Source organism: Durio zibethinus, chromosome 10, assembly GCF_047325235.1.
Source record: "Durio zibethinus cultivar Kanyao isolate XHJ-2024 chromosome 10, ASM4732523v1, whole genome shotgun sequence".
Taxonomy (NCBI): domain Eukaryota; kingdom Viridiplantae; phylum Streptophyta; class Magnoliopsida; order Malvales; family Malvaceae; genus Durio; species Durio zibethinus.
The window spans coordinates 9252665-9269741 of NC_143171.1; the positions used below are offsets into that span (position 1 = coordinate 9252665).

The window sequence follows — 17077 nt, forward strand, 5'->3', positions numbered from 1 at the left end:
TAAGCTTAATAAAATTTTATTTGCTAAAATCAAAATCTCAAAATAAAAATAAAGAGCTTATAAAGTGAGAGTTTCACCTCCTAACCAATGTTATTTTGTTTGTTACTATTAGAATTAGAAATTGAAGCTTAAATTTTTCTTTTATTTGACAATTATGGTTTATAGGTTTTGATAAGAATGGGCAAAAGTTAAAAAGAATAATAACCACATCATACTCATAAATAAGTAAATCATTTTATGCCTTTGCTATTCTTTTATTTCTTTATTTCTTTATTTTTAGTTTTTGTTTTTCTTATATTTCAATAATGAAAGGAAAATGAGTGCATGTTTGGTTTGGTACGTATAGTTCATTACCTTTTTTTCATATTTTATTTCTTTTTTCTATTTTTCCTCTATTTATTTGTTTTTTTCAAACCTTTTATTTAGTTTTATTTGCATTATATGATATATACACTTAGATTTGATTTATTCTAAAAAAAGTTGGTTCATATGTTTATATATATATATATAATTAAACTAAATATTTGCTATATAAAATTATAAGAGATCTAAATTATATATACATTCTCAACTTGTATATTTGGTTTATATTCTAATAAAAAACAATTATGTATCTTAAAGTACATATGTAAAAAATAAGAACTAATAAAAAGTAAATGGCTATGACCAAATTAATAATTATGTTTAGTAGTTCAATCAAATATATTTAAAAAATTATTATTATTATTATTATTATTTGATGGTTTATTTTTTTGTTTATCTTTATAAGATTTAATAGTTTAAGAATATCATGCTAATATAAATGTCTTTCACAATTTAATCAAATGATATATATATTTATATATATCAACATATAAACAATTATTAATCTTGATTTTTTTTTAATAAGCCAAAATAAAGTTTTGTTAAAAGTAGTAAATAGTTATAAATATCAACCACAATTAAGAGTACAATAGAATATAGAAAGAATATAAACCCTAAAAAAATTATATCAACATTACGTGAAGAATCCAAAAATGTAAATAACAACATTTCTAACACTTAAACAAATATATTAACCAAAAATAAAAATCTTGATTATTTAAAATTGAATTTTACTTTTTTGATCAAACGGAAAAACGAATGGCAAAAATTTCATTGTTTAGTAAATAAATTAAAAATAATAATTTTTTCATAAAAAAGAAAAATTTTGAAAATCTTTGAAATTTTGCAAAAGCTTTGACTTTAAAAGAGTATCACAATATGTATAAACTGTTATTTAATATGTATAAACCTTTATGAATGCATATCTAATAAATCAATAAAAGTTTGCATATTCTTTTATTAAAGTAATACAAAAAAATTAAGGTCAATAAAAAATCATTTTAAATTATGAAAAATAATAAACAAATTCCGTGCCACGGTTAAAAAACTAGTTTTTATAATTTTTTTTTTTTTAAAAAAAAAAAGGTGTGAAGAGTGTCGTTTGGGTGCAAATGGAGACTTGAGTAATTTTTTGTTTGTATTAGCAGAATGGGGTTGGATCAGGGCTATGGCCATTGTTTCCGGAGTTGAAATTGGGGTACGAAGTTGAAAGAGGCCTAACAAAAAAATATATATATATAGTGTTTGGGCTCATCTCATCGTTATTGGTGAGTGAAACTGATTGATAATTTTGATATCCATCGTTTGTTCCTAAATGAAGTTGATAGTAAAGTAATTCCCATCAAAACTCAAAACTTTGAGTTTATGTTTTTCTTCTCTTTTGAAGCTGGGATGGCCAGCGGTATTGTATTTCCCATTGTCAAATGAACATTTGGTCAAACCAACTTTAACTATAGTATAAAAAACCCTAAAGATTCTTACTTTCTTTTTTTTTCCCCAGTACATAAAATATTGTATGAAGCAAAGAGGTTGGTGGGCACATGCAAGGCCAGATCAAAACAAGTTAGGTGAAAATCATGTGAGATGTAAAACAATATGTTACCAAACCAAACCAATCCTTCTTCAATTAGAGTTAATGTTTCTGGTTAATATAATTCCTAACTAATTCTATTACTTCTCTTATTACCATTCGTATTTATACTCATTTCATTAAACTTAAAAATTGCAACCTTTTCTCCTTTGGGTAATTTTGAAGGGATGAAAGTTGGACCATCCCATCTTTATTCTTCTTTAGTTGGTTTCAGAGTAAACTAAAAAAAAAAACTTTCAAAGAATACAAAATTGAATTAATTCATTTAAATTTTTTCTATTACTTTTCAATTCATTCATTTATTATTAGCATTCATAGTTTCAACCTTACACATGAATTATGAATAAAACAAAAATAAAACGCCCATGTGGCATGTAGATATACCACATATCCCTACCATTCATGACTTGACAAAAAAAGTAAAATAACATTTTTTAACTTTATTTGATAAACTATGAAAAAGTAGAGTAAATTTTTTAAATATCTCAATTTTTTTTTTTTTTTTGTGAAAATGGAAATTATCTAATAAGCTACTGTTAACAAGATTAAGAAAAAAAAGAGAAAAATGTATATTATAGGCACTCGTTAAAATGATAGTTATAAAAAAATTTTCAATTTATGTATTATTTGGTGAGAAAATTGTATTAAAGGGAATATAATTTTTGTTGTAAGTAAAACAAATGCTTATAAGATACCCATTAATAGAATTTTAAAAGATATTAATATGAATATGTATGCGTTGGGAATTGGGACCTTCTAAGAATATATCAAACATTTATTTTTTTAGGTTATCATATATTCATAGCCGCTAAATGGTAGTATTAATTTTTTTTTTTATAATTAATAATAGTATTAATTTCATACTTTGACCATTCACCTTTCCTATATTAAAAAATTTTAACCAAATTTTTTTCTAATATAATTTTTAATTTTTTTATATTTAAATATGATTAAAATTTAAATTCTGATAATTGAAATTTAAAAGCTTTACATTATACAACGAATCACTTGTTAACTTTATGTTTTGTGAATAATTTCACCTTACAAATATTTTTATACATGGTTTCATATAAAAAATGTATTTCTATATATTACTAATTTCTTAACCTAACTCTCCATTTTGCTGTTCTGACCTTGTTTATGTTACAGGATATAAAATGTTGCCATCATATCCTTAATTTTAAAGAGTATAAATCTCATATTGATTCAATAATTAAGGTACAATTTTTTTTTCAAAAATAAAAAGAAGCGTTGAAATTAAGATCATAGGTTTAAAAAAAAAAAAAAAGATAGTTTACAAAATCCCCCAATCTGGAAGCGGAAAATACAAAGAGAAGAAAGGCTGGTGGCTGGCTGTGCGGTTTACTCACGAGCTATGACGGGTAGTTAGAGCTGCCCGGCTCTTTTCACCCTCCCAAAGCCCTCCTATATATTTAGAGAAACCTCCCCTTCCTTACCCAAACAGCCACATCGCATCACGCGCTTCTCCACTAACCTTTCTTTGTAAGAAAACACTCATTTAACGCATACCCTTTAAAGCAGGGGAACGTTTCAGAGTCATCCACAATAATGGCTCCTTCGACTCTCACGGCTCTTGCAGAAGAGAAAACCTTACAGGCAAGCTTTGTTCGTGATGAAGATGAGCGTCCTAAGGTTGCTTACAACCAATTCAGCAATGAAATCCCTGTGATCTCTCTTGCTGGTATCGATGATGTTGATGGCAAGAGGGCTGAGATATGCAAGAAAATTGTTGAGGCTTGTGAGGATTGGGGCGTATTCCAGGTTATTGATCATAGTGTTGATACCAAACTCATTTCCGAGATGACCCGTCTTGCCAGAGAGTTTTTTGCTTTGCCTGCTGAAGAGAAACTTCGGTTCGATATGTCTGGTGGCAAGAAGGGTGGTTTCATCGTCTCCAGTCACCTTCAGGTATTGCCTTTAACTAGCCCTGTTTTGATGAATATGGCCATAGGCCAATTGCTGTTGACTTTATCTAGTCTTCCAGGGCAAATATTTCATTGGCTATGGGTATGAAAGTTGAAAATTCATGTGAATTCCACACATGGTTGATTAAAATAATGATAAATCTTGTGACGACTCGAATGAAGAGTTGAACAACAAATAATTGAGACATGAATCATTTTTTTGTTTTACAGGGGGAAGCAGTGCAAGACTGGCGCGAGATTGTGACATACTTTTCATACCCACTTAAGACCCGGGACTATTCAAGGTGGCCCGATAAGCCAGAGGGTTGGATTGAAGTGACAAAGGAATACAGTGAGAACCTGATGGGCCTAGCCTGCAAGCTTCTTGAAGTGCTGTCAGAGGCCATGGGCTTAGAGAAGGAGGCTTTGACTAAGGCTTGTGTGGACATGGATCAGAAAGTGGTGGTTAATTTCTACCCTAAATGTCCACAACCTGACCTCACTCTCGGATTGAAGCGCCACACTGACCCAGGGACCATCACACTGTTGCTTCAGGACCAAGTTGGTGGGCTTCAGGCCACCAGGGATAACGGCAAGACCTGGATCACTGTTCAACCTGTTGAAGGAGCCTTTGTAGTCAACCTTGGAGATCATGGCCATGTAAGTTAAAAACTTCAACTTCACACCCTCTAGCCTAACTAAGTTTTATTTACTTGACTATGAAGCTAAAAGCCTGTAGGTGATAGGAAACTAATGAAATTACCCTATTAGTAGATTGAACTGAAATGTCTATTGATGTCCTATGACTAATCCAAGCAATGTAACTTGACGTGATCCCAAACAGCCAAGCTTACTGTAGGATTTACTTTATAGGCTTTGGAAGCAACTTCCGTAATCAGTATAATGATTAATGAGTAGTTCAGGTAGATAGTTCGATGACTTGATGCACGTGACCAACTACAATGCTTAAAGTCGACTTATTTGCTACATTCAAGGGTGATAAATAGCAACAAAACATTTCTTTTTGTCTTGGTCAGAGTCTCAGAGATAGCAACAAAATGTTTCTGCTTGTAGAAAGGGTGTCTTATAGTTGAAAAGAAAAAACACTAACGAAAAAATAACAGAATCCCCCTTGACTCGGTTCTCACAAATCTCATTGGATGTTAAATAATTGAAGTACATTTCAATGTTCTCCCATTATTGGTTGAAAGGACAAATGATCCCATGCAAAAGAATAATTTAGTTAGGTAGGAAATCTCTAGCAGATAGGAAATTGTTATTTTGGAGTGTGGACTAATAAAAAAAAAATGACTGCAATCACTTGTGTTGAGCAGTATCTGAGCAATGGAAGGTTCAAGAACGCTGACCACCAAGCTGTGGTGAACTCAGATTGCAGCAGATTGTCAATAGCCACATTCCAAAACCCAGCACCCGACGCAACAGTGTATCCACTCAAGATCAGAGAGGGGGAAGAACCAATTCTTGAGGAGCCCATCACATTTGCTGAGATGTACAGGAGGAAGATGAGCAAGGATCTTGAGCTTGCCAGGCTAAAGAAGCTGGCCAAGGAGCAGCAACAGTTGCAAGAGGTGGAGAAGTCCAAACTCGAAGCCAAGCCCCTGGAGCAAATTCTTGCATAAACTTTATTGTACTGATTGTGTTACCACTGTTTTCTTTTCATCGTGCTTGATAATTTAATGCTTTTGTACTTTTCTTATTGCGGTGTCCGTTTAATTTGTTATAGCAATGTGCTGGGGCGAGTCATGTGCCCACGTTCGATGCCTGTTTTCTATACTCAAGTATCAGTGATGGACGAAAAATAAATTGCCACTGTGTCGCTTCTTAGCACTTACCAGCCTATAGCCTTTTTTTTTTTTTTTTTCTAGATTGTGGTTGAGATTTAGTTGTCATTTTGCCTTCTGACATGGGGAATTAGAGTCAAGTTCAATTTAATACCCTTTAGCAATTATCACTCTATAGGAAAACCAAGTTAATGGTTGTTTTTTTTTTTTTTTCCTTCGGTACAAAACCCAGTTGACATTTGACGAGATTTGCTCTCTTCAGGTTACCTCCAGTTTAGTTCATATTCTTATGTAGAATCTGAATTATGGATATCTAAGCCAGTTACTTGGCATTTGTTTGACCGATTTTACATGTATGTATGTGTGTGTGTTCAGTGTCTGCTTGATAATTGGGGCCATCTTAAAAAGCAATCAACTGAATGTTTAATTGTTTATACAATTTGGCCCCAAGTCCTGATAAAAATGACCCTGGATTATGAAATCTTTTTCTGTTAGCGATTAATTGATATTTGAGAAAAAAAAAATTTTTCTGTTCTATAAAGAAATGATGATTGCAACAAAATTACTCGAGACATCTAATGGACCTGAATTGCTTTCCTGGAAAATGTGGGTCTGCAAATCTTGTGTTAAAGGCTAATATGACTCTTTGGAGAGTTGGATCAATCGTTTCACTTTCAGAGATTAAAGCTAATTTTGCACAGCATGTAGAGTAGTAGATAGCATAGGACGGGTAGATAGTGATGCTATATCAACAATTGATGAACACAGCTTTAAATGATTAGATGTTTTTGGATATAGCCTTCCGTAATTTTATGAATTGTTTTGATATTAATTAAAAATAATAAAATTGGTCTTTAAAATTTCAACGAAATATCATTTTACCTTATTGATCCTCAAATTATCGAAAGTCACTTGTTGATCTTCATATTTGTAAAATTATAACATTTTGATCCTCCCATATCTAGAAATTGTGATATATCTTGATATTAACTATGTTGGTCTTCTATCAATTATGTTAGCATTAACTGATATGATGATAAATCTTGTCAAAATTCATGATTATTGTCTATAGGACCCAGCAATGGTAGTTGAGATGTGCTCTATTGAACAAAGCACGATTAATTACATAAGCTATAGTTTCTGTTTCATTATTGTTGATACTTGAACCACATCAAGAAGCTTTGAGGGGAACTATTCCGACTTTCAGTAGGTTGGATCGGTCTGGTCAGGTCCTAGCACTTGGGGGTAGTCATGACCCAATCTAGCCGTTCTAATTTTGCTGAAAAGCCTTTCAAATGATGGGCATTGTCGTAGATCTCTACCCACTGGGCCTACTTAATTAACGATCCATATTTACCTATTCTTTCTGTCCACAAGCCTCAAGTTGGGCATAAGAAATAACATCTATTAATCGACAAAGAGACAAACAAAGTCCAATGGAAAGAGGCTAGTAATATTTGTGGCTTAATCAACAAATTTGAAGACCCATTTTTTGGGCTCCTTATAAATCACTGTAATCTATTAATAAAATATTAAAATTTTAATTGTAATGATTAAAATTTGAATTCTATAGCTTCAGTTATATCATAACGTATAAATTCGTGAATCTACTATTAGATATAGATTAAAAGGAGTCGTTATCAATATTTTTTTGTTTATGTATGATTGGTTACCTAGAATGTATTCTGATATACGAAAACAAATATTACATTCGGAAGTCAATTACATACGTGAAAGGTTGTAACACTCCCATAACGTCTAACCAAATGATAGTACCAGTTCGATTTCAAATTATCCAAGCTTTGATCATTTTTATGAATTACTAGATAATTTAATATTAAAAATTAATCTTAAAATTATCTCAATAGTTTGGTAGTAATTTAAAGTAATTTTCTCAAATCATGAGTATTCATAGAGACTGATGTTCCATTCTAAAGAGGCTTTGTCATTGAATTTATTAATTTTTATCTCAAAAAAATTAGTAAAACCTCCTAATAGTTTGGTATAGCTCACTTCAAAATAATCTTCTAATAGTTTAGAGGATAAAAATTATTTTTTGTTTATTTGAAAACATATATTTTTTTATATTTTTATTGAAAGGATTATTATTTTTTTTTTTTTGTAGAAAATTTTTTTTGTAGAATTATTTTTTCTTCTTTGTTTCTTTCAGAAATACCAGTGGCAGAAATAATTCTTTTTTTAAATAAAACCAAAAAATAATAAAAAAATAAATTAAAAAAAATAAAAATAATAAAAAAAGAAAAACCTGCAATCTGGTGGGGTTGAGGCACGGATCTGCATGTAGGTCACCAGGTCTATGCACGGATCTTGGCTTATCCAAAACGACGTCGTTCGACAGCAGTATAAAAAGCCAAGCTTAAACATTTTTCTTCATAATTACCCGAGCCTCTCTCTCTTTCTACCCTCAGTTTTCTTTATCTTCTCTCTAAAAAGATCACCTGTAAATTCAACTAGAAACTGATAATTTTACCAGTTTTTGAAGATGTCATTGAAAAATTCAATCGAAAACTAAAAAATCCACCGATTTCTAAAAAATGTGTCAGATTCTGAAAATCTTGTCGGAATCTCATCGGAAACTTCAACCTTCGTCAAAAATTTCGTTGAAAAATTCATGTTCTTATCAAAAACCCAGATTTCTTCGAATTTTTTTCAAATTTTTCCAAAATTTGCCCAAACTATTCCTAGAACCTCCCAAAACCTTAATTCTAACCCAGAAATCTAAAATCGAATCCTTAACTTCCGATTGAACCTAAAATCTCATAATTAAACTCCTAGAACCCTTTATGCCAACAAATTTTTCAGACTTTCAAATTTTTTGTCTGTTTCTTGTGTGTCCTCTTTCTGTAGAATTGGTCCAATTTATAAATAATCTTAGAAGAATTTTTAAGAAATGAGTAGAATCAATCCATAATCAATCCAAGCTTGAATCATGAGATTGATTCTATCCAAACGGTATTCTAAATTTTTTATTTGATCCTAATTAATTTCACCAATTGACTTTACATTAAAAATCTCTTATTCAGGTCAAATTTAGATTTCTCTATCCTTTTGCAGATTCGGACAAAAAGGAAAAAAAATAAAAAAAAATGAAAATAATAATACCAATAATAATAATAATAATAAGCAATCTACTTAAGTCCAGACATCAATAGACCTAACTGGACTTGAACACAAATGAGCTTAATCAGATTCGAATATAAAATGTGCCTAATCAAGTCCGGATATAAATAGACCTAATCGAATCTAGATACAAATAGGTATTTACAAGTTATATATATAAAGTAATTACACGTGGGAATTGAAAAAGTCCATGTAGTCACTGAAATGAGTGAAGAAAGTAAAAAAGAAGGATCACATGCTAAGACTTGCTAATACTTTGAGAGGGCTAAACTTAAATTGGAGAGTGCATATATGACCAACAGAACTGTAGCGCTGATTTGACCAGACAACGGACTGTTAGAGAAACATTAGTATTCTATAAATTATTATTAATTATGAACAAGATTCTCTCGGACCTTTTTAACACAAAGCGTCAGACAGGATAAACAATTTTAATGGCTTGGGTGTGAAAGCAAGGCCCTGAAGCATGCTCGAATGCTTCTGGTCATATATGATCAATGGCGATCTGATCTGATCTCTTTCTTTAAAGGAAAAAGAGAAGTATGTTTTGTCGCCATGGGCCACCTGCCGGTGTCTGCCAAACTTAAAAATTCATCACGCCTCTTGGGCTCCGTGCCAATAATCACGTGTCCAAAAGGGAGAAGATTAATCTATAATTAAGCTTAGAATCAAACCTTGTTTTCTAAAACTTGAAACATTTTTCTTGTAATCTTTTGAGACACACATATATATATATATATGTATATGTATATATTCTAAAAATCATTTTGAGTCTAGTCTTTTATTTGTGAGAGTTTTTTTCTTACAGTACTGTTGGTTAATTAAGTTGGCAAGTGTACAATATTCATATGAATATTGTTTGGTTTCTATATTCAGATGAAATTATTACTTATTACTGTAGATCAGTATATTGAAATTGCAGCTTCATTTGGATGATTAGTAAGAATAAATTTTTACCATATCATTACATCATCGTTTTGAATTAAATCCATCGTGTACTATCGAAATTAAACATGCATCAATATATTTCTTTTTCCACGAAAATGATCATAATTATAAGGAGAATGCACGTGTTCATTCACTGAATGAGACTGATGGGGCTGCACCATTTTTTTTTTTTTTTTGAGATCATTGTCAAGTGGGTTAGAGTGAGATACAAAGAGATACTAAGAAAAAGAAATTCAAGAGAGGGGAATGGATTGATCTATTTCTTGTAAAAGAACATGCCCTCCAGGTTTTATGTAATAAAATGTTCATTTTTCTTATGACAAAAATATTCCATTCCCTTCACAAGTTTAAAGACAAAAACGTTTGCTAATAACTTGTCAATCATGCACCTTTGGATTTTAAGAAGAAAAACACGTTTCCACACCTCGAATTACTTACAGGTATAACAAAACTATGGGTGCAAAAACGTGGCTTGATTAACCGACCTGATCAAAGTAGGAAAATGACCCCAAAGCCAGCATTTTCCCCTTTAATTTCCTAGTATTCCGTTGAGAACCATAACTTTAGACACGTGAGCCAAACCAAGACATACAAAAGTTGATATATCAAACATCAGGCAGACATAATTGCTAGCTTAAATCAAGCATTTGTCTGAAAATTCATCTTACTATACTTGCAAAAAAAGCTAAGAATCATTGATCAGCAATATGTAATGCATATTATCTTCAAACTTTTAGTTTAATGATTAAAAATAATTAAGAAAACATCAAATGTTTAGTTTCCAATCAAATCTCTCTTATTTTTCTTTACTTACACTAAAACTTTGTCCTACTAATATATATATATATATATATATATATATATAAACATGCGATGCATATCAAAAGTTGAAAGGCTGATTATTTCCACGTATCCATAGAGTTGAGAAACAGAAGATGTCCTTTTCTATAGGCTTTCATTAAGTCCACTAATCTTTTTGCATCAGTCAGTTATATATAGTTGGTGGGAATTGTTTTTTTTTTTTAACCTTCTGGCCAACTCTTTAAAGGTCGGAGCAGAATTTTAAAAGTGCCCATTAACATCTATTATGGGATAACTTTTTTTATGGAAATAAGATAAAAAAGTAAAAGTGATAGGACTTGTTTGATACTTTGTATCGTTTTTATTTTGGAATAAGGGGTTCAAACTTATTTTTTAACAAGAAAAATATATGCATTTATCATTGAATTAAATATTTATATTAATTTGCATTTTTCATAATTTTTAATTATTATTCAATTTTAGATTTTAAATTACAAGCAAATTAAATTAATTATAACTAATTTGATAATTTATGTTTTTGTATCATATCTCGTGTTATGTGAAACATGACACGAATTACTAAAACATAAATATGACATAAATTATAAATTGTGTTTAAATTTTAAGCACTAATACGAAATATTTATTATATGTATTACATGCGATATGATTGATTAATATGTGTATAATTAATTCGTTTAAATACGATAGATAAAAATGAATAAAATAGATATACACGAATAGACACAATTAACACAAATATATACAAAACATGGCTAAAATAATAAATAATTATAAACTATCCATAATTTACAACTTAATAAACTTAACATATTAATAATATAAAAAAAATACTTACATATTAAAAAGAATAAAAAAATTTTGATACTCATTTAATATGTCTTTAGTTTATATTTAAATTTTAATATATATTACATAATTATATTAGTTTTTAATATCAAATTCAAAATGATGAACTATTAAGGATTAACGAATAAAATAATGATGTATAGAATTAGTACGAATATTTATATTGTATTTATATTGTTAATATAAAAATAATTTTATAATAATTATTAAATGAGTACCATAACTAAATGTTTACAATAATCTTTATATGGTATTGAATAGCGAATTAAATATCATAATTAAAAAATTAGATATTAAAATAATTTTTATATGTTTATATTAAAATAAAATAAATATAAAAAAATATGTTAAACATATTAAACACATTCTTGCATGATAAGATCAAATTAAACATGTTTCTCATGTGATGTCAGGTGTTAACACATATATCCATATGACACGTTTTTATCTAAATATGTTTTTTATATCTTAGATGTGTTTAAAAATGTCAACATGTATAAAATATAAATTTTGTCTTATTGAAATTCATGTTGATACAAATAAACATAAAATACTTTTTTAAAGACATATATATAATTTTTTTATATTATTTTTATATCATGTGATTGTGTCATGTCTAAAATTATCAGTTCTAATTATATTATATTAAATATTTAAAACTCAATTAAAATACGTCTTTACTTGTTATAAATCGCAAAAGTTTAATCCTTATTCGATTCAAATAAAAATTTTCATTTCTTATCCACCCAAAAGGTATGCTCCTCCTAATTTGAGAAATTAGCCTAATTTATATACCTTATCCTTATTTATCATAACTATGGCACATGTTCATCGTGTTCTTCCAAGTGATCCCTTTTCTAATTAAAGTTTCTTCACAAGAGTTCTTTTGTTTTAATCTTTCTTCCAACAAATTAAGACAAACAACACTTTTCTTACATGAAATACGCATTACTGAAAATGCTTTATAATTTGGGACTAATCAAATTTTTTTTTTCTTGATACTAGACTTATTCATGAATCAAACAAATCCAAAATATGTATGATACGTAAAATTATAATATGAGAAAATAAAATGATATTATATTTAATGTGTGTAAAGATTAAAAAAATAATAATTTTATTTATTGATCAAAATTATCTGTTTTTAAAATTTATATCATTAAAATTATTTATTGATATAATTTTTAAAATATAATAAGATATGTAAGTTAAATCTTATGAATTAAAAATAGAGTGGTGCTATTTGCACCTTAACTTTCTCTATTCACACTCCATTACTATTAATACCTAATTTTTTACTCATCATACTTCAAATCTAAAATACAAATTTACCAAAAACCTAAGTATCTTATCTCCTCACACCTCATCTCTTTTTTCTTCCCAACCGAAAACCTAAAGGATTTTAGGCCTCAATCAAGTCAAATTCAAAGAAAAATTTATCAATTTGAAGTTAAAAAGCATAAAATTAAAAACAAATTATTTGTTTTTTTTTTTCTACTTTTTTGTTTGATTTCGTATTCAATTTCATAAAATTTTATGTTGAAATGTTTGGTGCAATTTGAAACATCCAAAAATAAATTTCTGGAAGTTCTTAAATGTTTCTGTAAATCGATATCTGAAAATTTTTAAGAACTTTTGAAAATCTAAGGTTTCCATAAATTGATGGCTAGAAGTCTTTAAGAACTTCCTGATCTGAAAGTTCTTAAAGATTTTTGGACATCCATTTTTGAAAACTTTAAGAGCTTCTGGAAATGGATTTTTGGAATGGAGTATGAAAGACAAAAAGGTAATTGACTAATAGGTATTTAAATAATTTCATTAAAAATTAAATTTTTAGGATGTATTAAGAAAAAGTTGGGGTGTAAATAAAAATATTTTAAAAATAATCTACTCTACTTTAAGAAGATTGAATTATCTTATACCAAGAGAATGATTAATCATCTTTATAATTTTTTTATACAAACCAAATATTATCTATGATGATTATCGTTTTATTTTATCTATTATCTTATGCACCAAATACAACGATTGCCTAATTAATCTTTTTTCTATTTTTGTTCAACTATATACCCATTCTTCTCATTCAATAATTTGGATTTGAAACTTAATTTCAAATTGAAAATTTAAATTGTGATCGTTAATTTATAATAAAACTATAAATAATAATTACAATATTAATATAGCCTTTTGTATTCAAACATTTAGCTCATGGTTGATCAATGTATATTTATTTTCCCTACTAAAATGTAAAATTCAAATTTCTTTTTTCAAATTAAATGTCGGATATAATTAAGAAGACAAACATGACACAATTATACACATATCCATTGGATTAAGAACATGTTTACCCCCTTATATAAAAAACGATAGTGGGAATGCTAAATTACAATAAGATAAAAAAAAAAAATCGTGTTTAACTTGAACTTTCCGCTACACTCTGGCAAAACAAAAAAAAAAAAAAAACACTTTATGCTACACCACTAAGTGGTGACGTGCTCCCCACGAAGTTTCTCTGGATCTTACAATTTTTCATTCAGATGATGATGATTGATCCCATTCTGGCAAAATGATAACATTCAAATTAATCATGTCATGGTATTAGAAAGCAATATCTTACCTAAAAGCAAGAAAAGAAAAAGCAATGGAAGTGAAAGAGAGCCGTACTGGACATGAAGAAGATCGATGACAAAATTTCTTGTCACTCTTTCACTTCACGTGAAATGTGGCCATCAAACAGTAGAATGTTCACATTTCCATTGAACCTAACTCTAAGCTTATCTCAGTAATGCTTACCTTTGTTCATAACAAAATAACATAGAACATACTAAAATTCTTATTTTACTCTTTTAGGGGAACCCTTTTTTATAGTTTCAAAGTTCGCTCATCATCACAAAGGTTTAGTTGCAGGAGTAGGTAAAGAAGGTTGGTTTGCGCTGGTGCATGTGAGTTTCTATCCCAAGAAATACATAATATTGGAGAATATGCAGACCAACAAGCTTAATTTTTTATGCTTTTCAGTACCCCCCCACTAAAAACTTGAACTAAAGAGGAATAATTTGCACATTTTAAAATCAAAGTTAATTCAGTCAAGTCAAGGTCTTCCAGTATATTTGTTCAATTTTTTCGTCTGGTATCTTCCATCAGCTATGTCCAGTCTAAAGGATCGGAGTACATATTCTATCTTAATTGGTGGTATATATATTTAGGAGAAGCTAGCTGAACTGAAGCTTTATCTTTTATAATCTTAAATATGATATGTTGACAGGATTTGAAAAAAAGAAAAAGATAGAATTTAAAATTTTAATAAAAACATAAGTTTGACAAACATTAAAAAAAAATATTTTGTATTCGATACATTGATACAAATTATAATACAATAATATTCATATTTTACATATATTAGATATAAAATAAACAAATATATATATATATATATACATAAATTGTTAAATCTAATCCACATATAATAAGATATCAAAACTTCTAAAAACTAAACCTCTTTCATATATTTTCTTTTAATTTGATTCATAATTTAGATCAGAAAGGTTTATATAATTAATGAAATTGTTTTTATAGTTAGATACCTTCTAGTCTCCCACGAGGCAGGCAAATTAAGACTAAAGTCTGTCCTTGGTTTTTTATGTTTTCAACACGATCAATGTTTCATCATGAAAAGAGACGAGTCAATGTTTTAGTTATCTCGATTTTGATCAATGACAGTCAAGATGATTTTGCGTAAAAAATTTTTTTTTTGATTAAAATAAAGCTTTCGTGATCAACAAGGTTGATTCCTCAATCCAAATTTGTAATGAAATCATACATAGTATCAACCGCTGAGTTTTACTCACTCAAACGACTAACAAAAACCAACATTTTTCTTGTCATATTTGACTTTCTGGTTGCTCATATTAAACTTGTTTTGCTTTTCAAATATAATTTCCATGGGCAGACAAGGTCAAGAAACAATTTTTAAAAATTGAAATTGATCAGATAATTAAAATCATTTACATTAAAAAGGTATATATAAGACAACATTTAATGATAATAGGAATGGATACAACATTAATTTCAGGCTTAAACATGAGGTCATGTGCATTGTTGTTTAATTTTCCAGTTTATATCTGGCTATATACTTAACAGAAAAAGCTGTGAAATAATCAGACAGGGTGTACCAATTAAATGCAAATATTTTTAATTAAGTACTCTAACATGACAAAAACAATCAAGTATATTATATATGTATCTATATGAGATTATTTTAGACCACTGAGATTCTAATTTCTTCAAAATATTATTACCCGGAGACCAGGTCACCACTCTGATTTCTGAATTCTTGACAGCTCCCCATCACGAAACCTATAGCTTGCCCTTCGGCTTGCAGGCAATAAAAGTTAACCAAATAAATTACCAGGCTGTTATGCAGATAAATTATTCTAAGAGCATTATGGTAATATTACTATCCATATATAATGGTAAGTTAATTTCCATTGGAGCTCTCAATCTTTTCACTTTTTTATTATCTTATTCCTCCTTTCATTTTTTAGATATGAACTCAAGTTCCAATCTAAAAACAACGTGATGACATCGCCCCATCGAAAGCATTGATCGTTGGAGAAACTTTCAGAATACAGACTCCGATACCCTCTAACCATCATGATTTTGTAGGTCTTTTGGGGTGAGCGTCATTATCGAAAACTACTATAAATTTTGATCCCAACACAGGCCAAACAAGAGATTGGTTCTGCAACCAGAAAGTATGAGCGATGGCAATTCCACCATTGGTAATTTTTTGGAAAAAAATTGATTGTGTTATAAATTCTATGTTTAGCGATCTTATATCCATTTTTAGCTTAAGAGTTAATTTTGCTCGATCACTATATATATATTTGCAAGTTCATCCGAAGGCCGAAGGAGTGATGTGAAGATGCCATAGGGAATTACCCTCGTCATTTTGCACTCGATGAGCTATCCCTGTAAAAGTGTATTGGTCTGCGGCAAATTCAAATAGGTGCTTTGTCAAGGCTCTTTTTTGAGCTCAATCGATATCTGTTACAAAGATTTGTTTCACACTTGAGAACTCAAAGATTGTCACACGTTTGTGATTGCTATTGGGTGCAAAGTCAGGAGCGTTTGTCTCTTTTCACTGCTTTTGAAAGTGGAGATCATAACGGAGAGGAATCTAGCGTCCTTTCAACACGTTAAAAAATGAATTGACTTGAAGAAATGCTCCCCACAAAAAAAAAAATCATGACTTTTTTTTTTTTCACTTTGTCGCGATGAGGGGTGAAAAATAAAAATAAAAAATCTAAAATTATTCAAAATTTAAATATTTAATTTAGTTCAAATCTTTTTTTTATATTAAAATCATATCAAATTTATAAATTATATATTAAATTTAAATCAAATTTTAAATTAAAAACAAAAAATAAAAAAAATCAAATCAAATTATATATATTTTAAAATTTTATAAATAAAAATAATAATTTTACATCAAAATTTATTTAAATATATTAAAATTTTATATTAAAATAATATATATAAAATAAAAAATTTTATTTAATTTTATTTAAATCGAATAATTTAAATCAAAATTTAAAATTTTATAATATTATATAATATTTGAAAAAAATAATTTA

At 28.8% G+C, this 17077-nt stretch overlaps 1 protein-coding gene across 1 annotated transcript; it reads left to right on the forward strand.

Annotated features, from left to right (window-relative positions):
• Positions 1-3413: 3413 nt before the first annotated feature.
• Positions 3414-5727, forward strand: LOC111292793 (naringenin,2-oxoglutarate 3-dioxygenase). The gene is made up of 3 exons (XM_022885372.2): positions 3414-3883; positions 4111-4539; positions 5214-5727. The coding sequence occupies exons 1-3, from the start codon at positions 3524-3526 to the stop codon at positions 5517-5519; spliced, it is 1095 nt and encodes a 364-aa protein (XP_022741107.1). The 5' UTR covers positions 3414-3523; the 3' UTR covers positions 5520-5727.
• The last annotated feature ends 11350 nt before the right edge of the window (positions 5728-17077 follow it).